The sequence below is a fragment of the Astatotilapia calliptera genome, chromosome 2 (assembly GCF_900246225.1).
Source record: "Astatotilapia calliptera chromosome 2, fAstCal1.2, whole genome shotgun sequence".
NCBI lineage: Eukaryota > Metazoa > Chordata > Actinopteri > Cichliformes > Cichlidae > Astatotilapia > Astatotilapia calliptera.
In genome coordinates, this window is record NC_039303.1 from 24,396,403 (window position 1) to 24,421,460 (window position 25,058).

Below are 25,058 nucleotides of genomic sequence, written 5' to 3' on the forward strand. Positions count from 1 at the left end.
CTCTGCATTGAATCATACCTGTTATTAATATTTTTCTCTCTTTTCCACAGCATGTCTTTTATCCTGTCATGGCAGATGGCCCCGCCCCTCAATGAGCCTAGTTCTGCCAGAGGTTTCTTCCTGTTAAAAGGGAGTTTTTCCTTCCCACTGTCACCAAAGTGTTGTTGTATTAAAAGAATATTATGCTAGATTAACTTGAATACTCATATAGAAATGGAGGTCTCAACATACTGCAGTCCCTCTGGCTGAACCAATACAAAACAGTTATCTGAAACACACAACACATAGTACGGTATGAGTTATGATAAATCACAAAGTAAAGAGGTTTTAGTATGCAGGTTAACTTGAATACTCACCTTACTCAATGTTGGGGGATAAGTATTTGTTCAACAGGTCGCTTTTTTCTGCAACTCTGTCTATGACCAAGTCATTGTCAAGGGACATGAGGATGTCTTTCTCTGTAGTCATAAGCATGAAGGCCTACAGGTGTTCTTGCAACTGTGTGCTTCTTATTCTACTTTTTATGTGTTTGAGAACAGAGAAACTTCTCTCACATGCTACCTGTGTCACAGGCAGAGTAAGGAGGTACCTGTATCCCCAGCCAAGAATATGTTAAGTATGTGTGAAGAGGTTGTATCATTTCAGAATCTGATAACAACAGACTGGGCATTCCTTGCAGGATTTGCACTCTTTGTTTAGTACATCTGTGTTCTCTTCTTCGTCACCATCACAGCCAACCTCTACCATCCTGACCTTGTACTCTTCACAGCCGCGTTTTGCATCGTTTCTTTCCACCATCTTCGCTTCCTACTCCACTTCTTCTTCTCCTTGCCTGGGGGCCACAGCCAATGCAGCTGGCATCCAACTTAGAGGTGCAGTGCTGCCCCCTAGAGCAGCGGTCCCCAACCTTTTTTGCGCCACGGACCGGTTTGTGCCCGACGATATTTTCACGGACCGGCCTTTAAGGTGTTGCGGATAAATACAACAAAAATAAAACTAGTACCGGTACCGAAAAAAATAAGATATATTCATAACACACGTGAAAAGACTCAGGAAAACCGAGTTAACAAAAAAAAGATAACAAAATAACGCTAAAAACCGATAAAAACCCTGAAAACCATACATTTCACACCCGAGTGTCACTCTCGCAGCCCGGTAAGCATGCGTGGAGAGTGTTGTTGTGCGCATGCGCCGAGTCTGCGCAGAAACAATGGGTAGGATGTTTTTTCAGGTAGGGTGGATTCCCAGATTACCCCCCGGCCGTTCTGTGATTCTCCAGAATCCACAGATGCCCAGTCCGCGGCAGCTGCTGAGTGACTTGTGTTCTGCTCGTCAAATACATGTCATTGCAATGTTGACACTGTGCTAACTTGCATATGACAAATAAAACTGAACTGAACTGACCTTAATATTGCGTTATAGTGTAACATTATTATAAAGCGCTACCTAATTTTAAACCTAATCTTAAAATTAAAGAGGGTGTCTTATGCCTGAATTTCAAATGGGGAGCAGAGAAGGGACCTGAAAGCTGAAAGCTCTGCCTCCCATTCTACTTTTAAATATACTAGGAACCAAAAGTAAACTAGCAGTCGGAGAGTGAAGCGCTCTGTTGCGGTGATGCAGTAAAATAGTAAAATAAGATATGACCTGAGATTAGAAGTGTTTGGCCCCTTTTATGTTTATATCCGCTACCAGTCAAAAGAATTTGTACACACTCTGCATTCAGACAGCTATTAGATACAGCTGCTTGTATCAGTAAATTCAAAGCAGCTACACCGCCAATTTTAAGCCCTAAAAAAAGCCCAATAGGAGAGTTATTTAAAAAACAAAAAACAAAAAAAGGAAATCAACTCATCAAATCCTGGCATTATGAGGGGTTAAAATAGCAAGAAACCAGGTTGTAACATTGTTCATTTCACTGCTGAAACTTGACATTTTAATGGGGGAGTTACTTAGTTTTGGAGACACCTCAAGTCTACATTGTAGGAACTGAGTTCTGGCCTTTCATTCCCTTTTTCAGCTTTTCAGCTTTTTCAGCTTTAACATTAAATATTTTGTTTAACTCATAGACTAGGATCTTTTGTTTCTTTGTTAACAATGGTAATATTAATAGTTGCACGTGGAAATGTCAAATGAACTGTCCTCTCTTTGGATACTTTTTAAATAAAGTGAGTGTTTCCCTTGATAATTTTAGGTTTTGTTCAGCAAACCGTGCTTTAAAATGACACTTTTGTTAAGAATTTGCTCCTGTTTTTATTGCTTCCACATATCACATGGATACTAAGACAGATGTGGTCAGACTGTGATATACTATTAAAGTTGTAACTCAAAGCTATTTAATCATTTACATCATTACATTGTATGTTTTCAGGTCAACTGAAAATTGACTGACATTTTTCAAGTTTCACTTCCTTCGGTAATTTAGTCTATATACTGTGACAGAGGCCACAAAGACCAGTTAAAATCTCATGCAAATGGTGTACTCACATGCATGTTGTGAAACATATTAATAGCTTATGAAACATGCATGAATGATTGCATGATATGATACTGGACAGCACAAGTCCTGGCAAATTCATCTGAGAGCAGTTGTGGTTGAAAAGAAAGATAACAAAAGATATAATCAAAGAAGAAATCACGGTTTGAAGAATTCACATCGTCTAATTTCCAAAAAACATTTATCTACAAAATAAGCATCTTTCAAAAGTTACATGTCATATCTTTTTAGATCTTTGTACTGCCGCAGCCTGATATGACTCATTGCATCTAAGATGTGTGATGATGCTGCTGCAGCATTTTGCACCTTTCATCATGGAAGTTAATGAGGCGCCTTTGTCTTAACACCATCAGTGAATTAACATTGAGATGACTGTGCAGGTGTCAGTGTGAGGAGCACTGAGGGGAACATAAGAGCTCTTTCTTTGCACAGGAGGGGAATCTTTATGCAGGGCAAATTAAAATCGGCACTCTTGGTTTACAATCAAAATTCCCAATTCCGCAGAATGTTGTTAACGGAAGCGGATATAAGCATTGATAGTTAGGCACTCATAGATCTGATGAAACTCATGGCTGTCCTCTCAGAAGTGTTCTAATGTCGTTAATCCTAACAGTCGATCCTGAGATGATATTCACTGTATCATTCACCAGGCAGTTTCTTCTTTAACCTCCTAGGACCTGGCGTCCACATATGTGCACATCACATTTTGGGTTATTTAGACCAAAATAGTAAATTTTGCTCTACAAGGGCCTACTATCCACTTATGAGGACATTATACTGCTACTGTCCTATCGAAGTTTTAAACGAATATCCTTATATGTGGCTCTCATTTTTCTTAGAAACAAAAATCAGGTAAAAAAAAAAAAAAAAAAAGAAATCAGTTAATTCTTTGCTTTTACATTCATCAGGTCCCAATCAGCCCAAATATCAAAGAGAAATTAAAAATGCAAGCCATGAAAGAGTCCAGGTCTTAGGAGGTTAAAGCAGTATATTTAGAGTGAGGATGCGTTTCGAGATGTCTTTCAAAACCATGAAATGAAATACATAAATTGTTGGCTTTCGAGACTCATTGTTCCAATTCATAAACAAATTGTGTGTCAGTAGTGTGAGGAAAATAAAAGGTTTGTAGCAGGTTTTTTAACACTGACCCATGACTTCATTCATGATCTGTCTACCTGGTTCTCCCCTTTTTTGTGGTGTGGAGTTTCAGAAAGGAAAATATTGCCAACGCTGCATTTGTGTGTACAGTATTTACTAATGGAACAATTCACTTGTGTCTGTCATCTCAGAGCGGGACCTTTATGTTGCGATGGCGAAGTTACTGTGGGTGAACTTGAGACTGCTGACTGCGAGCTCGGAAAACCTTGGTTAGCTCATGAAAAGATCGTGTGCTGATAAAAGGTGAATCTTTCCGTTGAGACAACATTCCACCTTGAATTTGGCACATTCAAAGCTCATTACACTTTCAGAAAGATGGCGGGGAAAACTCACTCTCTACCATCTTCTTGAAAATGTAACGAGATAGTGGTTAGTGAAATGAGTTAGTGGCAGTTAGCTTTACATTACCTGTCTGCTCTGTTACAGCAGGCCCAGCACCATCGATGACAGTGTGATCCGTATGATCTGAGCGCCTGGGCGTCTTCGTGATATCAAAAAAGGATTAGCTGTTGACGTGTTTATATAATAGGTCACCAAAGGGTCATTTTAAGATTGTGTTTGATATTCCTGAATTTTAAAACTTGCTTTGATGACTGTTGCTTTGAGGAAAAACACAGAGGTGACAAATGCAATGTAAAAACGTACATGTTGAATGCTAATGCTATAATTGATTAATTATTGTGGCATGACAGTTGATTTGTCCCCTTATGATAAAATAACATCATAATAAGGCAGTTTTTTGTCCCTCATTTGTACTTGCAACAAAACTGAACCTGTCTGAAATAATCACAAATTGCAGGTTGCTATGACAATTCAGCTAATTCTTCTGTTCAATATATGGTTTGATCCACGAAAGATTGCAATAGTCATTCAAGGTTTCATGAGCTCTATCCATATCTATTTTCTGCTGCTTATCTGGGTCTGACTCATGAAGGCAGCTGACTGTGTATTTAGGCGTGTATCTGTACTTTTAACCCTGGCATGAGCGAAATCCAAAATAAATTCAAAGTTGTTCACACAGTGCTTTTTTAAAGGTCACTAAATATATACACTGTGTAATCATTCCAACCCGAAAAAAGAACAGTTCAAAGAAATTACTAAAATAAAATCCCTAAATTCCCATTACATTCACGCCTATGACAAGACAATCTAAACTTCTGACCCCAACTGTAATATTTCCAGCTTGTGCTGGGTTTGTCCTGATGCCTCCTCCTCCTGGTAGGAAATGTCAAGAATTCGTCACTTAGCTTAGGGCTCAAATTAACTTAATCAGAAGTTAATAGTTTATTTCTTAGACAATGACCGACTCTAAAGTATGAAACCCATTTGGACATCCTGCTTTGTAGTGTTTTACCAGACCTATACTGCAGTTGTCGTCAGCTGTCTTTCTGTCTTCAGTTTTGTCCTCAACAAATAAAAAGGTAATTTGCTCAGCTTGAATCAGATAATTGACTTGGCTACTGCAGAATAGTACATTTCTTTTCCTTCAGCAACAAAAGGAGGTTGACCTCATTATCTGTCTAAAGATTTTTCTGGCTGTGACAAATCTGCCTGTCCTGTTTTTTAAGCTGATTGTGCTTTTTTTTGTGTTGAATCTTTCCATATTAATTTCTTAAATGATGATTCTTTTGGAGATTGTGATTCACTTCACTGGATGGTGAGAAGTGTTTTTTTCTTTCTTTACCATGGAAATGTGATCATCAGTCCCTGCTGTCTTCTTCAGACTTCCTTAGAAAGTACCGAATGATTGACTTGGCCACTCCTATTATTTTGGAGCTCACGTACAGTCTGTTTCACTTGCGTCGATACCGCAACTGCTTCCATATGCAAATACCAAACCAGCTTAATTGTTGAAGAAATCGTTTTAAAAAAACACACTATAATAATCCGACTGTGGAGAAATCAATTGTCTAAAAATTTGAATTATTCCACTCTTTCAGCCTACAGAAGAGGGGACTATGTATAAACATGGTGGTAACGCCTTAACAATTAAGGAGTTACAGACTACTTTGAGCCGATATGAAACACCCAGTCGTTACAGCACAGTTATGCCGAGATTTTCCTCTGCACAACTCTGTAGTGACAACTTAGTTGCATGCCTTCTGTTGTAGCCCATCTGCTTCCCACCTTGATGGGCACTACATAAACAGAAGACTGGGTGCCACTGCTTCTAGCTAAGAAAAGAAAACCGAGGTTACAGTTCACCCACAATCACCAGTGGTGAAAAGTAGACCATTGGAAAAATCCAACTTTCAGATGGTAGGATCCAAATTACGCGTAAACAACATGAAAGCATGGATCCATCCTGTCTTGTATCAATGGTTGAGGCTGGTGGTGGTAGTGTAATGGTGTGGGAGATGTTTTCTTGGCCCACTTTGAGCCCCTTACGGCTAATAATAATAATAATAATGGATTGGATTTATACAGCGCTTTTCAAGGCACCCAAAGCGCTTTACAATGCCACTATTCATTCACTCTCGCATTCACACACTGGTGGCTAACTGAGCATCATTTAAACAAACTTCACAGCTTGAAGATTTGAGTTCAAATACCTGGGTTCAACTATTCAAAGGAACAAGAGAGGTAAAGAAGAGAATGCAGGTGGGATTAAATGGGTGGAAACGAGTCTTTGGGGTGATTTGTCATATACAGTGGGGCAAAAAAGTATTTAGTCAGCCACCGATTGTGCAAGTTCCCCCACTTAAAATGATGACAGAGGTCAGTAATTTGCACCAGAGGTACACTTCAACTGTGAGAGACAGAATGTGAAAAAAAAAATCCATGAATCCACATGGTAGGATTTGTAAAGAATCCTACCATGTGTATTTTTTTGTAAATTTTTGGGTGGAAAATAAGTATTTGGTCACCTCAAACAAGGAAAATCTCTGGCTCTCACAGACCTGTAACGTCTTCTGTAAGAAGCTTTACTGTCCCCCACTCGTTACCTGTATGAATGGCACCTGTTTGAACTCATCATCTGTATAAAAGACACCTGTCCACAGCCTCAAACAGTCAGACTCCACACTCCGCCATGGCCAAGACCAAAGAGCTTTCGAAGGACACCAGGAAAAGTATTGTAGACCTGCACCAGACTGGGAAGAGTGAATCAACAATAGGCAAGCAGCTTGGTGTGAAAAAATCAACTGTGGGAGCAATCATCAGAAAATGGAAGACATACAAGACCACTGATAATCTCCCTCGATCTGGGGCTCCACGCAAGATCTCATCCCGTGGGGTCAAAATGATCATGAGAACGGTGAGCAAAGATCCCAGAACCACACGGGGGGACCTGGTGAATGACCTGCAGAGAGCTGGGACCAAAGTAACAAAGGTCACCATCAGTAACACACTACAACGGCAGGGAATCAAATCCCGCAGTGCCAGACGTGTTCCGCTGCTGAAGCCAGTGCATGTCCAGGCCCGTCTGAAGTTTGCCAGAGAGCACATGGATGATACAGCAGAGGATTGGGAGAATGTCATGTGGTCAGATGAAACCAAAGTAGAACTTTTTGGTATAAACTCAACTCGTCGTGTTTGGAGGAAGAAGAATACTGAGTTGCATCCCAAGAACACCATACCTACTGTGAAGCATGGGGGTGGAAACATCATGCTATGGGGCTGTTTTTCTGCCAAGGGGACAGGACGACTGATCCGTGTTAAGGACAGAATGAATGGGGCCATGTATCGTGAGATTTTGAGCCAAAACCTCCTTCCATCAGTGAGAACTTTGAAGATGAAACGAGGCTGGGTCTTCCAACATGACAATGATCCAAAACACACCGCCCGGGCAACAAAGGAGTGACTCCGTAAGAAGCATTTGAAAGTCCTGGAGTGGCCTAGCCAGTCTCCAGACCTCAACCCCATAGAAAATCTGTGGCGGGAGTTGAAAGTCCGTGTTGCTCGGCGACAGCCCCAAAACATCACTGCTCTCGAGAAGATCTGCATGGAGGAATGGGCCAAAATACCAGCTACTGTGTGTGCAAACCTGGTAAAGACCTATAGTAGACGTTTGACCTCTGTTATTGCCAACAAAGGTTATGTTACAAAGTATTGAGTTGTATTTTTGTTATTGACCAAATACTTATTTTCCACCCTGATTTACGAATAAATTCTTTACAAATCCTACCATGTGGATTCATGGATTTTTTTTTCACATTCTGTCTCTCACAGTTGAAGTGTACCTCTGGTGCAAATTACTGACCTCTGTCATCATTTTAGGTGGGGGAACTTGCACAATCGATGGCTGACTAAATACTTTTTTGCCCCACTGTAGGGGACAGCAAGTATGAAAGGGAAGGTTTACAAGATGGTAGTGACACCTGCTATTATGTATGGTCTGGAGACTGTTGCACAAACAAAAAAATGGAATTTGGTTGCGGAGTAGAAGGTATTTAGATTTTAATGATGAGTACACCAGTGGTACAGGTCCGGTTGAGCAGACTAGAGACAAAGTTAGAGATTTGAGACTGAGATGATTTGGCCATGTGCAAAGGAGGGATAGTGGATATTTTTGACAAAGGTTGTTGAATACGGAGCTGCCAGGCAGGAGCAAAAAAACACTGAGAAAATCCATGTATCTAGTGAAGGAGGGCATGCAGAGGGTTGGTGTGACAGAAGAGAATGCTAAGGCTAGGATGAGATGGAGGCAGATAATCGACTGCGGCAACCTCTAAAGGGAGCAGCTGAAAGAAGAAGAAGCATACTTGAGTATTGTTACTGCTACTGTATGACCACAGTGTACCCATCGCCTGAAAGCTGCGTCCAGCAGATAATTTGCCATGTCACAAAGCTTAAATCGTCACAAACTGGTTTGTTAAATGTGACAATGAGTCCAGTGTACTCAAGTGGCCTTAACGGGCAACAGATGTCAATCCAGTTGAGTACCTTTGGGATGTGATGGACTTTGAAAGCGTCAAATAAAGTGTGAGCATTATGAAGCTCCTTATTATGATTTTTTTTATATATCGAATCTTAGATATGCGGTTTCACTTTATTTTTTTTCTTTCTTAACAGACACGATCACAGGAAACACAGCGTTCAGTAGTGCCTGCTCGGTATAATGCTGAGACAATGAAGGAGGGTGTTGCTATGTGTGCGCTCTGCCAGTCAGCACTGGGCTTTCTGTTACTTTTTAATTTGAACGTTTGATTAAAACGTTCAAATTAAAAAGTAACAGAAAGCTGAATCAGTGCCGTCCCAGATTACAGCTTTTACCCACAGCGAGCAAATGCTTTAGGTAGATCCTAGCTTTTCAGCAAATATAAACACCACACTTGCGTTGCCCTTTTTGCCACCAATTTTTCATGCTGCCATATTTGGCTCACACTTTGTTTTTCTTTTCGCTGCCAGTATGACTAAGCTACGAATGACATGTAAGATGAGTGAAGAGCATTTGCATGTAAACATCATTGCTTAAGCATTGTGACTGACAGGAAAAAGACGCCTTAAAATCTTCAAATAACGTAAATGGCGTGCGTCACAGGAGTTTGCGTGGATTCGGAGATGGAAAAAAAAAATACCATAATATTTTTAATGTCAGTTACTGGTTTGCTGCATAGTCAGTTTTAGCAAAAACAATGAGCTCATTGAGTTGAACACAGAAAGATAAGGAGCTCTAACATTCACTGTGGGGCCTTTTGAATCCTGAATGCAATCAAGTTTAAAGTCGCGCACCGAGTGATGATAATAATGTTTCCTGGCAGGTCTTGCGTTATTTGCAGACCTTTGACTTCTAAGCAGTTTACCCATTATGTCTCTTTGCAATTCCTGCAATATTTTCTGCGCTCATATGTTATCATGGTTAACTTTATGACCAGCATCGTGCACCACATACTTCCTCTGAACAAATGCGTGCCATATAATGAAGCAGAGGTTAAGAAATAGCTGGTAGAAAGGCCGTGTCATTTCACATATATTATGTAATAACACAAAAGACAAAGCATTGAAAGTAATAGGATAAAGACACAAATACACAAACAGATAGAAGCCTGATATTGAAAGTTGTGTATTAACGTTTAACATCCACTTCCAAATGTCCACTGCTGCTTTTGGAAAGCATTCAAAAGTCATTGCTGGTGTTTCATCCTCCATAAGAAAACAATATCAAACTGCATCTACAAAATGTATAAAATTGTAAAACTTCACCTTCACTTCTGTGGCCATAATGCATCACATTCATTCAGAATTTATCACACAGCTGAGCAGCCACAACACAACTATTTGTTCTCTTTAGCCCCACCAAGTGTTTTGAACATCATCCAGCAGTAAAAGGAACTTATTTATCCCAAAAGGGTCTCTTATGGAGGGGAAATGTGCTATAAGACCGCTGACAGGAGGCCTCACGTCCTTTTCAAACTGAGGCGTATAAAGCTTTTATCAAGCCAGGCACTTTTAAAATAGGTTCAGCGTCAAAGGTCCCGTTATTTAACACTGTTTTATTTTAACAATGCATTGTCTCTTTACCCCTTCTCCTTCAGCACTTTCAGTGTAATGGTCAAACCTCCAGCATCGCAGAGCTGAAACTCTTCCACCAGAGCTTCATCGTGTGGCTGCTGAGCAGCGTCAGCGTGCACACAGTCTCCTTCATCATCGTCCTTGTCCTCAATTTCCTCAAAGTCATCTGGATAGTCAACTTGTTCTGAAGTGTCAGGGATCGCTGGAAAAAAAAAAAACAAGATTCAAGGGATGACACACGTTTGGTTTTAATAATGGCGTTGTAAGTCGGTTTATTCTCAACAGACCTGATATAGGAGAGCTGTTAACATCTTTCACACATTGTTTTGATCACCAGTAGTGGATTGTTTCGTTTTCACACATCACAGATCAACAGAAGGTCCCACTGGAAAAGCAGGTTTTCCCTCAGTTTATCAGTTGATCATTCTGTTCATCTATCCCTTTTAGCAGAGGAATCAGCTATTTAACACAATGTTGGTAAGTAGCTGAAAAAAGTCTAGCATCTTTCTCAGAACACATTGTAGTGTTTTCATTTCCCCCCAAACTGTCTACATTATTAATCCATCCATCCATATTTTTCTTATCCCAGCTGTCACAAAGACCTTTTTGGTGCATGGCCACACTGCTAACCACTGTACCACCTCTGACATTATTAAGTTGGAACAGATAACGGTAGACATGTTGCACTTTGATGCTGCTGCTGTAAAAGATCTGTAATAATAACTAAATAACTAAAAATGGAATTTCACATTTTTCTGGCCTTAAACAATAATCACTGTATTGTTTGGTAATTTCTGGGTTATTCCACTTTTACTATGCTGCTGTCATGAAACTACACACTGACTATTGATCCCTAAAGTGCCACCAGAAATTCTCAGATTTAAGAAGCTGAAACAGTTGAAGAAATAATATTTTGCTTGATAACACACACACTTCTACATAAATGTTACAAATGTGTTTTGACAGTGTTCAGACAATAACCATAGCCCCAGATAGTTCTTACGTTAGGCTAATCAGTTCACTATAAGAGCTAACAAAAAAAAGTTTAGGATTTGATAGAAGTTGCTCAATGAACAATTAACAATATGTGACTGAAGTGATTCAGCTTTAAATCAAGAAATTTAGCCACAATATTACCATTTCCAAAGGCCCAAACTAACTTTAAATATAAGGTTTACTTTTAATACAGCCAATGAGTACATGAAGTCCATAACCTGTGAATATCATCATTGAGGTGATAAGTGGGTTTATCTGCATTCAGCTTTGTCTTCATTAACTGAAAAGCTGCTCTACTGAGTTGAAATCAGGTGACTGAACTCTTGGGTTGCTTTTGCACTTTGCTTTGGTTTGATTTGAACACCTGCAGTTCATCCTGCTACTTCCATTAGCAGTCACAGCATCAATAAACCCCTGAGACCCGATTCCACCGGCGGCCACATGTGTCAATGCCATAACGCTGCCTCCGCCATGCTTGACAGATGATGCGGTATGCTTTGGATCATGAGCTTTTTCTCTCCTTCTCCGTAATTGATCCACAGATTCCTTTTACAGAATTGTGCAGACTCGTTTAGATGGGGTTTTTTTTGACAGACTCTAATCTGGCATTCCTGTCCTTTAGCGTAAAAGGTTTTCAGCTTGTTTTACACCTGCAGTGTTTCCATTTACAAAGCCATTTCTTAATTGTAGATTTTGGCAGTGACACACCTGCCCTCTCAAGAGTATTCTTAACGTCATTCAATGTTGTGAAGTAGTTTTTCTCAACCTCAGAAAGACCTGTGTGATCATCCACTTTAGTTTTCTTTGTGGTCTCTCAGGCTTTTTCTCATGCTGAGCTGGCCAGTACATTAATTCTTGTTAGGACAGTACTACATAACTGATCTGGCAATTCCCAATTTTTTGTTTATAGACATATTTTGGGTTTTTTCAACCTAATGACAGCCTATGAATCTTTTACGTCATTTATTTGTCATAGAATAACACAAAGCCTCACTGGGCTATTAAATTACTCATCGGTGAATTTTCCAGTTACTTTCAAGCCTTTGAAAATGGAAGACTGTTTATAAAAATGTTTCTAATTCCTAAAGAGTTAATGTTTTTTGTTAAACTCTGATTTAAACCTAAAGTTGGCCTGTCAGTCACATCATGATTGCCGGATATAAAATCCACTGTGGTGTTTTAATGTTTTTTTTAAATGTCATATGCCCAATGTCTGAATACTTATGGACATTGGAGGGACGCATTACCAATGGACTCAGCAGAATTGCTCCTCATTGCCAACCCAGATTGTTTACTTTGTCCCTCCAGAGAAGACAAACTTCCATCATCATCAAAATCCTCAGGATAGTGGGATTGGTTCTGTTCATCTTCCTCCTCTACATCTGCAGAGGAGAAACTGACATCCATACTTTGTTCTTTCTCTTCCCAAGAGTAGGACTGACTGGCGAAACAGGGTTGAAGTGTTGTGTTGATGTCTTCTTTTCTAAATTCCACATTAATGTGAGCCACAGGCGTGGAGCAATCTGTCTGTGTGTCTTTGATAGATTGCAGGTGATCTCGCACATAGGCACTGCTAAGTATACAAGCAGCACTGGGCCTGTTGTCCGGATTGAGGTTGAGCATGCTCTGGATTAATGAGGAAATACTATCTGAGAACAAGTCAGGCACCGGGTGGTATTCTCCTTTGGTGATCTTATTGAACAGACTCAGGAGATTTGTGGCTGCAAAAGCAGGCCTGAGAGCACAGAGCTCATACAGGAGACAACCAAGAGCCCAGATGTCAGACTTGCAGCTGTACGGGATGTCCTGGCAAAGCTCAGGACTTAGGTAGCTGGGTGTCCCAACACATGTGGAAGCCATATCGGCTGTGTTAGTCATTATTCTGGATATGCCGAAATCCCCTAACTTTACCACACCTTGCTTTGTCAGCAGCACATTAGAGGGTTTGATGTCCCTGTGAAGTATTTTGGCTGTGTGTATGTAATTTACAGCCATAGCGACCTGGACAAACCAGCCCATCACAGTGTGCTCTGTGAAGAACTCCCCTGGCTTCCTCTCCTTTACTCTGTCATCCAAAGTCCCTCCATCGCAGTAGCTCATCACAATGTAAACGAACCCATCGTCGGAGTTCACAAAGGCCTCGCTGCATTTCACAACGTGAGGATGCACCAGCCTTTTGATAATTTCAGCTTCGTGGAGAATGGCCCTCTGCGTTTTTGCCCTCCTCGTGGTCTCCGCCTTTATCCTCTTCACCGCGTACAGGCACTTCCGCTCTACGTGCCTCATGAGAAACACGTCTGCCGCTCCTCCGCTGCCCAACCGCAAGACCCTCTCGTACTTCTCCATATTTGTGTCATAGAAACAAAAACACAGAGGAAACACCCAGACTGCAGCCCGCACGTCACGAGCCGTTTGTGTTCATTACGTTTCCATAGTGACCCATGACGCTGTGAGAATGGGTATGGGGCCAGTCAGCGGCGTCGGGGTGTGAGAGTTACACATGCGAGTCCAAGCATTAGTGTGGTTTCTAAATGGACACACTGTTTTCTTTATTTAGCACCTGTTTCATTAAAAAAAAACCTTTAATGTTAAAACTATTTAAACTGTGGTTCGACAATATGAATTTATTAATAAATCAAAATATTAAAGCTCGCTGTGCATGCGTGAGCCTTTATGTTGGCAAAGGGGATAACACTGAGTGCCGTCGAATGACTGTAAAAAAAAACAACAGTCATTGGTACTGTCTCATAAGAAAAGGAAGAAAGATCTCATTAGCTTGTACATGAATGAACCGCGTTTATGGTTCTATACAGTAGATGGCGGTATATTGTGTCAAGAATCTTTGATCTACCAACGAGTGGCGAAAGAAGAAGAAGAGTTTGGGTTCTCTGCGCAGGTTTATGCGCATGCTAATCACAACATAGCAAGTGTTTGATCTGTAACTGTTATTTCTCATTGATTATTGTTGAGTTATAAGTGCACGTTAGCCTGAAATGCCACCAAAGGGAAAAGGGGGAAAGGGTGGTAAAGGTTAGTGTCCTATAACTTACTAACTGTATATGTATTCTATAATTAAAGTCAGCTAATAACTTTTCCATGTGATCCCAGAAGCGCCTTTATCACAACGGTTACTACTACAGTGCAGTTTTAATGGGTTTAACGGGTGCTGTGGTGTGTTCATCTGCCACCTTGTCACTATGTAGGAGCTGCTTCAGGGAGTGCAGACACCGACAAGAAAGAAAAAGGCCCAAAAGGAGGGACCGCTGTCAAGGTAACGTTACATTGAAGACAAAGCTTAACTGCAACATTAATGACAGATTTCATTCCCTTCCCAACAAAAATGTGACTTTTGGGGGAGTTGAAAGGAGAGCACAGATGAACGAGTCCATGTCGCGTGCAGTGTCCCGTACGATGCTATTTTAATAATCCAAACCTTCCTGCTTTAACAGAAATGTCTGAACAATTGTTGCCTTTTCTTGTCTTTTTAATAATTATCCTTTGCACAGTATATAATTCCCGCCTTATTTAGGTACATTCAGAGAGACTGTTGTTAAACGTTTTTGTTAAAAAAAAAAAAAAGGTTTTCTGTTAAGAAATATTCTGTGAAAAAGCACTTCATAAACTTAACTAAACATCAAAATTTAGTACCAATAATATCAAAATCTGAATCTTTTGATGTGGAGAAATCTCTGTGCACAAGGGCTGCGATCTTCGAGCCCTCAGGAGGCATAACGTTGAAAAAAAGGCTTGATTCTGTCATGGAAATCACTGGCTCTGTCATGCAAAGAAGAAGTCATGTGAACATGATCCAGAACTTCCCTCGCTCGCTTAAAATGGACCGAGGGAAAGTGGAAAACCGTTCTGGGTTGAGACGAATAGAAACATGAATATTTTTTTTATTTTTGGAAAACATGGATGCTGAACTAAAGACAAAGAGCGACCATCCAGCTTGTTATATCATCACTCGTCTCTAACACTAGCTTCTCTGATGGCTTGGGGGTACAACAGTGCACTCCTTGGGAGCTCGCACATCTGGAAAGGCACCATCAATGCTGAAAGGTATATACAGGTTTTTAGACCAAAGTGTGCTTCCATCTAGACAATGTGTTTTCGAGGGAAAGGCTTGTGAGAGAATGCTAAACTGCATACTACTGCAAACTGCAAAACATTTAACACATTGTGAAATGAAAAATAAAAAAGACTCAGGGCTATCGGGCAGCTAGAATCATATATCAGACAAGAGTGGGACAACATTTCTCTCCCACAAGTCAAGCAGAATCATCTGTTTTTGTTTTTTTTCCGCAGGTCCGGCATATCCTGTGTGAAAAACATGGAAAATGCATGGAAGCAATGGAGAAACTGAAGGCTGGAGTTCGTTTCAGTGAAGTAGCTACACAGTATAGTGAAGACAAAGCCAGACAAGGAGTAAGCGCTTGCACTCATAATCAGATGTGCGGTGTTAGTTTCCCTTTATTGACAGTCTCAGTTTGTTTATAATGTTTAACTGAAATCATCCCAGTCAGAAGTAACGTAGCCATGGAAAATTTGTCATATGATTCCTTAGTTATCATATTACACAGTACGTGGCTTAGATGAGGTCATTGTTGAGAGTTTTCTATCCATTTTAGTCCTTTCTCTTAACCATTTGATAATTGACATTTGGATTATATTAGAGCAAACGAAATCCAAACTAATAGAAATGTTTACAGATTGCTTTTTGCATTTCCCCAGATGCATATCATGTGATCTCTTCATGACTTTTATGTTTGTTTGTCACAGGGTGATCTAGGGTGGATGACGCGAGGATCGATGGTCGGACCTTTCCAGGATGCAGCATTCGCCCTCCCTGTCAGCTCCATGGATAAACCAGTCTACACAGACCCTCCTGTCAAGACAAAATTTGGGTACCACATCATTATGATAGAGGGGAAAAAGTAACTCGGGCCAGTTCAACACTTGAAATCAAGACATGTAAATTCCCCAATGTGCTATATTCCTAAACTTCTGATGATTTTCTTATATTTTTCAAAACACATGAGAATAAAAAAACATTGATGTAGAATTCTGTCAGATTTGTCTGTGATAAATGTGCTTGCCATACTGAAAATTTAACTTGAGGGAGAAGATATGCATTTATGTAATAAAGAAGTTTACTGGTATGACTGAGAGGGTATAACAAGACTGCTAGAAGTTAGACTCATTATTGAAAAAGATCTAATGCCTTATTATCTTTTAGAAAAGGGGATTTATTTTTCTTTAACGTGATGTCTTTTAATTCTTCGCTTCCATAAATAAAATTACCATAGTAAAAAAGGAAATTCTTCAGTGGGTGTGAATATTGGATGATTGAGTGTTAATGTAGGAGTTTCTATTATTGTGTATCCAGAAGAAGAGTTTCATTATAGAGAACATTTTAATTATAGAGAACGTCACATGAATTATAAATCATCAGAATTGTGTAAAAATGTATAAAAGATGCATGCTAAAACACGAACCCTTGAAGCAGAGTTATTACTGTACTGCACATCAGTAGTGTATATGGATGGACAGTCTGGTAGACTCCCACCTTATCATCAAGAATTGGACTGCATGCTAAATCTCAAGTGAACAGACTGTAAATATATGATATACAGTCCAGGGCGTTTCTTGGCTCAAAACAGGCTGTAAATTTTCTTGGGTTTTTCAGAAGGATAGGGGGCAGATGTTCACCAATCTTCAAAAGACTTGAAAAGAAAAATTGTAAAGACTTTGAATATTTTATCATCTGCCGTGCATAATAAGGTCTTAAAAATCAAAGAATCTGGAAAATCTTTGTGCAAAGAACAAGGTTGAAAATCAGTATGGGATAGCCATTATCTTTAAGCTCTGCATCGACACTACATTATAAACAAGCATGATCATTAGATGGAAATCACTGCATGACCTCAAGAACACTTTCAGAAATCACTGTCTCTGAACACAGTTCCCTGTGCCATGCACAAATGAAGGTTAAAGCTCAATCATTCAAAGAAGAAGCATATGTGAACATGATCCAGAGACAGCACATTCTTCATTGTGCCAAATTACATTTTAAATGGCAAAGCAGAAAGGTGTTGTGTGATTAATTGAAATTTCAAGTTTCTTTTGGAAAACATGGATCCGGCGTCCTCCAGACTAAGGAGAAGAGCGACCATCTGACTTGTTATTGTGCATTAGTGCATATGGAATTGGCTAAGTTATTACTGTACTGCACATCAGTGGTGTATGTTGATGAAGAAGTCAGTGAATTTTAGTATTTTATAAACAAATAAATGGAATAAAGCTTGAGTAAATGAACATTTTTGTACTTTTGATTGGTTTTTTGCTTTTCCTTTCAATGGAAAACAAAAACTTCTTTCATGGGTGCCATAATGAGGTGCTCAAATACATCCAAACCGCTAGGCGGCAGCAGCCCGCGCAGCTCGCGCCTGCACGGCTGGAATCAGGAAAAGACAGTTGACGTTGTTAGGCCTTGCTAGATGATTGGCGAGGTAAGATGGCGGCGCCAGAGGAGCCAGAATTATCCCAGGCGCAGACTGAAAAACTCCTCCAATTTCAGGTAGACAGCTGATATTCCGCCTCAACTCGTGTCCGTTTGAGACCTCGTGTGGCGATGCTCTGTCGTCGATAGTAACAGGGTGTGAACGTAGTGTGGTCCGCATGTTACAACGCTTTTTTGCACAGTCAACTTCGATAACGTTACCCCCAGCCCTCACCCGTCAACTTGAGTCAGAGCTAACGTTAGCGAAGCTAGCGAACACTAGCTAGGCTGGCTAACAAGTTAGCAGACTTTAAACGTTTATATATTTGTCGCGCGGCTCTCACGCGGGTATAAACACTCCAGCTAGGTCAGTCCGTTCCACCATTACCTGGTGTTTAATGTCATTTTTGACTCAACGTCAACTTGGGCTGAGGCTAGCTTTTCATTGACGCTCCCTACATAACACTTGCTGAGTTAACATTAGCACAGCTGCCACTGAAGTTTCTGAGCCACACAATAGTTGTAGCTACGCGAAGTCACTCTGTCATTATATGATAATAAACCAAATACATGCGATATTGCTCCATCTCCATTTGTAGCCTGCTCTAGCTTTCTTTGGCCGTTGGTAAGCTAACTGTTGGAACCACTTGAATTAACATTACATACCATCGTGCTTTGTTCTCTAGATGATTTATCTTGTTTTCGAGGTCAAATTCCTCCCCAAACCCCGTTAAAGGACACTAAATAAGATAGGCGATTCAGACTATTATTGTGTCATTGTTGCTCATTCTTAATGAAGAATTTGTGAGAGACAATCCAAGCTTAGAGACGACAATTTTCTTCTTTTATAGTCCACCTATGGTCTTTTTAATCTTTCGGGGGTTTTTTCTGTTTGTTTGTTGTTGTTTTTTTAATAGGATTTAACCGGTTTGGAATCAATGGACCAATGTCGTCGAACATTAGAGCAACACAATTGGAACATAGAGGTACAGGAGACATGCTTTTTTTTATGATTTTCTATTGACTTAATATACATATGACTGCTGAAATAAGAACAACTGGCTTAAACATTTGTTTATTTCAGGCTGCAGTACAAGACAGGCTTAACGAGCAGGAAGGAGTTCCCAGTGTGTTTAACCCTCCACCATCCAGACCACTTCAGGTCAATACAGCAGATCATAGAGTATATAGTTACATCGTGTCAAGGCCACAACCCAGGGTAGGTCTGGAGACTGGTATCTATTGTTTCACTATACAAAAATGGCATACTAGATTCTTTTCAACTCTGGCACATACTTCACCTGTTTCTCTTGGAAATAGTGCTACTTATATGCTGTGTGTAATATTACGTGTGTAACCTTTAAGTGTCTTTGAACAAATGTTCAGTCTAAGTGATTTTGTAGTTTTTAGTTGTGTTTTATAGTTAAAAAGATAGAGAATCTCTCATTTTGGCAATGTTTAAGGTGTGATGGATTGCACTGGTGTTTCTTTTCAGGGGTTACTAGGATGGAGTTACTATTTGATAATGCTACCATTCAGATTTACATATTACACACTTCTGGACATATTCAGGTAATTAGAGCCTTTAGGTTTTTAACTCACAGTTGCTGCATAAAGCAAAATTCCTGATTGCAACTATTATATAAAATGTTTTTTGTTCCAAGGCTCGCCCTGCGGTTCATCAGGCCTGATCCTCGTGGTCGTGTGACAGACCCCGTTGGAGACGTTGTGTCTTTCATTCATAGTTTTGAGGAGAAGTATGGGCAGGCACACCCTGTCTTTTACCAGGGAACATACAGCCAGGTGAGAACATGGATATGGATGATAAAAGTATATTTTCGTTTCTGAAGTGATGTTAAGACAGCTTAAAAGATAAAACCGCCTTTGCTTATTGTGATACTTGTAGGCACTGAACGATGCCAAAAGGGAGCTCCGCTACCTATTAGTGTACCTTCACGGAGACGATCATCAAGACACTGACGAGTTTTGCCGGTATAGTTTTTTTTTTTTTTTATGCCCACATCACCTGTAGCCACTATAGGTCCCATACTGTCTGATGCATGTGTTGTACAGTTGCTGGTGTACAGGTACATCTGCTTGCTTTTTGCTGCATGATGTAAAGACACATCCTTTCTTTATTAACAATTAATTAACAATTTATTTGTTCTAAGCATATACACATAAAAAACATGTTTTTATGGTCCTGATTTGTCACATTCCAGCTCCACATTATGTACTGAAGAGGTCATTACCTTCCTCAACACACGAATGCTCTTTTGGGCATGTTCAACAAGCAAGCCTGAGGGCTACAGAGGTATGCATGTTTGTTGCTTATTACTGAGTTGCTGTGATAAATGGGAAATAAAGTATAAAACAGGTTGAAGTGAGGAAGTGCCCTCCTTGTTTTTGACTTAAAGAATGATAAGAAAAGAGAGCACCATCTTTGTTGTGTGGAGGCGGTCTAGTTGTAATAAAAAAACGCTCAGTTTGAACATCCATGTGCAGTTTTATTAATCATCATTAATGGAGATGTTGTTTCTAGAAACGGTCACATGCTGAGTCTGTAATGTCATTTTTGATGCTTGGAGAAGCAACAAAATCCCTTTTATTGCTTTGAGCTGGCAGTGAAGGGTTTAAAGCCTAATTTGAATAGAAATGATTTGCCTGTGAGCTGCCACATGTTCGATGAGGTAGGATTCGTTTGTCCATTTGTGCTTGGTGTGAACTGACTTTTAATTAAAATGTAGTGTCACTGTTATTACAGGAGATTTGACAGTGTAATTTCTTTTTAAGTGTCCCAAGCGTTGCGAGAGAACACCTACCCATTCCTGGCCATGATAATGCTGAAGGATCGCAAGATGACAGTGGTCGGCAGGCTCGAGGGTCTCATTCAGCCAGAGGACCTTATCAACCAGCTGACGTTCATCATGGATGCTAACCAAACATATCTAATGTCAGAGCGCCTTGAACGGTACAGAAAATTGATTAACTAACACTGACTTGCATGACTTTAAAAGATCTTCTCGACACTTAAAAACCCCCATTATGTTTTGGGGTCTTTGCCTTCATTCGACAGTGTAGTAGTGGAGAGTAGACAGGAAATGAGAGAGAGAGTAAAGGGCTCTGGGTTGAACTCAAACCTAAGCCGCTGTATTCAGCCTTGTGACATATGGTCGTCCATTAACCCCGTGAGCAAAACTGCTCTCTGTTTATGTTTAACTTTAATTGTGTGATAGTTTTGATTGAAGTGTGACCATCACAAATTATTTCATCACTTTCTTTCCCCTGATTACTGAAGGCAAAACTGACCATTGTGATGTTTGTGAAAAAAGATAATAGGCAACTAGTTAAGCTCATCGTAAAAGCTAATCGAAGCCCTGTGGGCTCGCCTTTTGAGTGCTGATTGGTTGTTTGCCAACTGTCAGTCACTTGTGTGTGAAATGTCTGTGAAGGTTCTCAGTCATCCAGGTCATCGTAGTCAAAGGAGCTTGCAAAGAAAAGCGTCTGGACTTCTTTAAGTTGCTTGAAGACGTTTCACCTATCATCCGAGAAGCTTCTTCAGTTCTAAGGTCAAATGGTGGGGAGTCCCAGATTTAAACCTAGTGGGAGCATCCCCCCGCAGAGGGACAAAAGGACCCCCTGATGATCCTCTAGTCGCCTTAGCCAAGGTGTGAAACTGGGTGTGGGTCCCAATCAGCCAGGGTTTCGGGTGAGCTCATTGTGAAACCTGGCCCCACCTTATCCCCACCGAATTCCTGAGGTCAGATGGCCCAGGATGTGAGTGGGCGTTCAGGCGTCTGGGGAGGGAACTCAAAACTGGATTATAGATGGCAGACAGTTGGAGTCGTAAACCCCCGCCTCTGTTCAAAGATGGTTGCTCACAGTGGACATAGATGACTTCTTTCACTCCTCTTTCAAACCATCTGTCCTCTCTGTCCAAAATGTGAACATTGGCATCCTCGATGCTGATGGCTGATTGGGACCCACACCCAATTTCACACCTTGGCTCAGGCGATTAGAGGATCATCAGGGGGTCCTTTTGTCCCTCTTTGGGGGGATGCTCCCACTAGGTTTATATCTGGGACTCTCCACCATTTGACCTTAGAACTGAAGAAGCTTCTCGGATGAGAGGTGAAACGTCTTCAAGCAACTTAAAGAAGTCCAGACGCTTTTCTTTGCAAGCTCCTTTGACCACTGGTGTGTGAAGTACTTCTGCCTTAGACCTAGTCCACACATACACTAATATTTTTTTTAAAACAGTTTCCCCTTTCTCAAATAAGTGTGCACATGAGAATCCAAAAACACAACTTAGATGTTGTTCAGAGCATGCCCAACCAGTAGGAGGTGATATAACCCCAAAATATAATATTAATACAGAGAAGTGTACACATATTTTTGCCTTAGAAGGATTTCCAAAGGTCAGTTTTGTTAGTAGATGAATGAAAATGGAAAAGTCCAATTTCTGAAAAACACCCATGTTTGTTTTGGTAGGAGGCCCATATTGTTTAATTTAATTGAAGTGCAAGGACAAGGACACAAGGCTAATTTAATGACCACAGCTTATTATGGCATGGACAATGATGTGTAGATGTAGATGTGGTAGTCAGAGATATCGACATGGCCGGCATTTGCGGATATACACAAAACAATAGTATATCATTCACTGCTTAATGCCTCACTTTGTGTCGGATAAAGACGTCACCTTTTTGTTTCAGCGAGGAGAGGAACCAGACCCAAGTGCTAAGGCAGCAGCAGGATGAGGCCTATCTGGCTTCGCTCCGTGCCGACCAGGAGAAGGAACGAAAGAAAAGGGAGGAGCAGGAGCAGAAGAGGCAAGAGGAGGAGAAGGTCCGACAGAGTGCTCTTGCTGAAGAGCGGAGACGACGAGTGAGTCCTGTTTTGCATTGATGGAAATAAGAGATTTTTTTCATGTTTGCATTCTGAGTTTCTGATTAATGTTGTCACTTTTCCAGACACTTGAAGAGGAGAAGGAGAGGAAGTCGGAATGTCTTCCTCCAGAGCCTCCTGCAGATGATCCTGAAAGTGTCAAAATAGTGTTCAAGCTGCCCAACGATACACGAGTAGAGAGGCGATTCCTGTTTGGCCAGTCTCTGACGGTGAGCATCACTCGGTTCTACACTCCCATTTGCCCTTGCTTAATTTATCTACTTTTAATAATTGTTTTGGCAAAGTGTCAGGTTTCTAGTAAATGATGTTGTGTAGCCACATGGTTTAGCTTCCTTATTTGCTTTTCTCATCTAATTGCAGTCTTGATTCAGTAGTCAACAAATTAATTTTTACATAATTTCATGTTATTAGAAAAAAGTTTCTTCTCTTGTTTCATTATGAAAGCGTCATTTTGTTATTTTTCTTTCACAGGTAATACACGATTTCCTATTCTCTTTGAAAGAAACTCCAGAGAAGTTTCAGATAGTTACAAACTTCCCTCGCCGAGTCTTGCCCTGCCTTCCCACTGAAGAGCAGCCCAACCCACCCACGCTGAAAGAGGCAGGACTCAGCCGCTCCGAGGTGCTTTTTGTTCAGGACCTTACGGACGATTAATAGATAACATACCTCTTCTACAGCGAGGAAACATTTTCCTCTGACACCAACCCATCCTTTTTTTCTTTTTTCATATTTTGTTCAATGGCCATTATGCATAAGGGATCATTGAGATAAAACCCTAACCTGGAAAAAAAAAATTAAACCACCCTACATCTCTAGTCCTTGTTTGGTTGTGTTTACAGGGTTCCCAATAGCCTGGAAAGTCTTGAATTTTATCAAATAAATATTTCTTGAAGTCCTTCCTTGAACTCATCTATGTGTGGACAGAGTTTGATTTCCATCACTTGTACTTGCCCCGGTTAATTCGTGTTCTTTCACACCAGTATTTGTTGCAGCACCAGATTAATCATCTAATGAAATGTTCTGAAACAGCACAATAGCTTTGTGCAACACCAGAATCATAACCCAGTCGTTCTTTTGTGGGCATTTGACCCACCAGAATGTGTTAATAGTTACATTGAGGATGCAGAATGGAGATTTCTATGATGGTGTGTTTCCTTAGCTAACTTTTTTTTTGGTCAAAGTTTTGATGTTTGATCCTTGTCCCCATCCAACATCCTTTCGCCTTGAGTTTGTTTCCCCTCACACTGACTAATGAGCACAACAAAATCAGTCTGAGTTGGGTTTGTTACCGCTGTGATTGTTAATCCATGTGGTTTGAAGAACAAATGTACCTACTTCAGGGAGCAGGTTAGTGGTTTTGGACTTTGAGGATAAATGGGAACCCTGTTATAAATGAGCCATGACCTGTACATAAGTTAGCTATTTAAAATCCCTAAATTTACCATATGTTTTGTTTGACTCCTTTGTGTCATGAAATGACCAAATGCAGATTGGTTACTATGTAAAGCAGACTGCCGCAAGCTCATGAAGTTCAAAGATACATTATTTAACAAGAAGCCACAGCTTTTACATGTGGCTTTATCTAGTATAGTGCGAGTCTGCTCATAGTGTGCCTGTGGTTACTCATAGATGCCTGTTCGCCTGTAACATCTAAATGGGCTCATGTAAAGATGTAATTTTCCAACTATAAATTAAAAACATTTTAAAAATGTGGGTTTATTGAGAATGAACAACACTTGCATGCAGTGATGAGATCTTATTTCTCTCTTCTTTTTTTTTTAGAATGACCTGATGTTATTTAAAGTACAATGAGCCATATATCCCCCCAACCTTGAATAGCGAGTCAGATGACAGTTGTGATATTGGTATACATCATACATTTATTAGTGAACAACCCTCTCAAATCAGCCACAACAATTAAAAAAAAATATGATTGCACTACTTGGTAAAGCATAACTAGCAACTTTTCATTTAAAAAAAGTACAAATCTTAAAAATTTCAAACAGTATACAGATGTATATATATAATACACTAACTAGTTATGTTAAATGCTACAAACAATATGATTCCAATGGAATGAAAAATTATAACATTAATAAGAACCATTTCCTATATATAATATATATTAGTTGTTTTCTCCCCCTCCCACCCGCCCCAATACAAACATGGAAAAAATGAGGTAACTGTAAATGTGCAAGTACCAAAGCAAAATATCTGCCTAACACAGAACACATGCCCCTGGCTCTGTTGGTGGGTGGGTAGTCTGGTGTTCAGGCGAGGGCCCCTAGAGGCCAAGGAGAGTAAGAACAGTAAACCACTATCCCACCACAGCAAAAAAAGAAAAATCATTGGTAAACAATAAATGGCGTCTACGGAGCAATCGATCACAAATCCTAAATAAATTTTAGCTGCTTATTGGAACACAGTTTTCCACCACACAAGCTGTGAGATTATTCAATAACTCTTAACAGAAAGACTACAAGACTCTATTCTCAATTGTCGTTAAAAATTACTTCATTACCTAGGCCTTAATGGGAGGTTCTTTTT

General features: G+C 40.2%; 3 protein-coding genes across 3 annotated transcripts; 2 read left to right on the plus strand and 1 right to left on the minus strand.

The window, feature by feature from the left end:
* Positions 1-9,694: 9,694 nt before the first annotated feature.
* Positions 9,695-13,548, minus strand: nek12 (NIMA-related kinase 12). The gene is made up of 2 exons (XM_026180004.1): positions 12,352-13,548; positions 9,695-10,310 (listed from the first exon to the last, which is right to left on the minus strand). The coding sequence occupies exons 1-2, from the start codon at positions 13,448-13,450 to the stop codon at positions 10,114-10,116; spliced, it is 1,296 nt and encodes a 431-aa protein (XP_026035789.1). The 5' UTR covers positions 13,451-13,548; the 3' UTR covers positions 9,695-10,113.
* A 402-nt stretch (positions 13,549-13,950) lies between these two features.
* On the plus strand, positions 13,951-16,422 carry pin4 (protein (peptidylprolyl cis/trans isomerase) NIMA-interacting, 4 (parvulin)). The gene is made up of 4 exons (XM_026189394.1): positions 13,951-14,134; positions 14,308-14,375; positions 15,410-15,529; positions 15,884-16,422. Exons 1-4 carry the CDS (start codon positions 14,098-14,100, stop codon positions 16,040-16,042), a joined length of 384 nt encoding a protein of 127 aa, XP_026045179.1. The 5' UTR covers positions 13,951-14,097; the 3' UTR covers positions 16,043-16,422.
* A 1,131-nt stretch (positions 16,423-17,553) lies between these two features.
* Positions 17,554-23,420, plus strand: faf2 (Fas associated factor family member 2). The gene is made up of 11 exons (XM_026189410.1): positions 17,554-17,681; positions 18,521-18,589; positions 18,688-18,822; positions 19,099-19,175; positions 19,268-19,406; positions 19,510-19,595; positions 19,826-19,917; positions 20,397-20,574; positions 22,319-22,490; positions 22,577-22,720; positions 22,983-23,420. Exons 1-11 carry the CDS (start codon positions 17,619-17,621, stop codon positions 23,163-23,165), a joined length of 1,338 nt encoding a protein of 445 aa, XP_026045195.1. The 5' UTR covers positions 17,554-17,618; the 3' UTR covers positions 23,166-23,420.
* Positions 23,421-25,058: the final 1,638 nt, after the last annotated feature.

Excerpts from the sequence above, each read along its gene's own strand:
- nek12 (XM_026180004.1), bottom strand. The coding sequence starts at position 13,450 with ATGGAGAAGTACGAGAGGGTCTTGCGGTTGGGCAGCGGAGGAGCGGCA. Across the intron at positions 10,311-12,351 it reads CAATTCTGCTGAGTCCATTG|CGATCCCTGACACTTCAGAA; the intron begins GTAATGCGTCCC and ends TTTTTTTTCCAG.
- pin4 (XM_026189394.1), top strand. The coding sequence starts at position 14,098 with ATGCCACCAAAGGGAAAAGGGGGAAAGGGTGGTAAAG. Across the intron at positions 14,135-14,307 it reads AGGGGGAAAGGGTGGTAAAG|GAGCTGCTTCAGGGAGTGCA; the intron begins GTTAGTGTCCTA and ends GTCACTATGTAG. Across the intron at positions 15,530-15,883 it reads AAGACAAAGCCAGACAAGGA|GGTGATCTAGGGTGGATGAC; the intron begins GTAAGCGCTTGC and ends TGTTTGTCACAG.
- faf2 (XM_026189410.1), top strand. The coding sequence starts at position 17,619 with ATGGCGGCGCCAGAGGAGCCAGAATTATCCCAGGCGCAGACTGAAAAA. Across the intron at positions 22,491-22,576 it reads CTGAAGAGCGGAGACGACGA|ACACTTGAAGAGGAGAAGGA; the intron begins GTGAGTCCTGTT and ends TCACTTTTCCAG. Across the intron at positions 22,721-22,982 it reads TGTTTGGCCAGTCTCTGACG|GTAATACACGATTTCCTATT; the intron begins GTGAGCATCACT and ends TTTCTTTCACAG.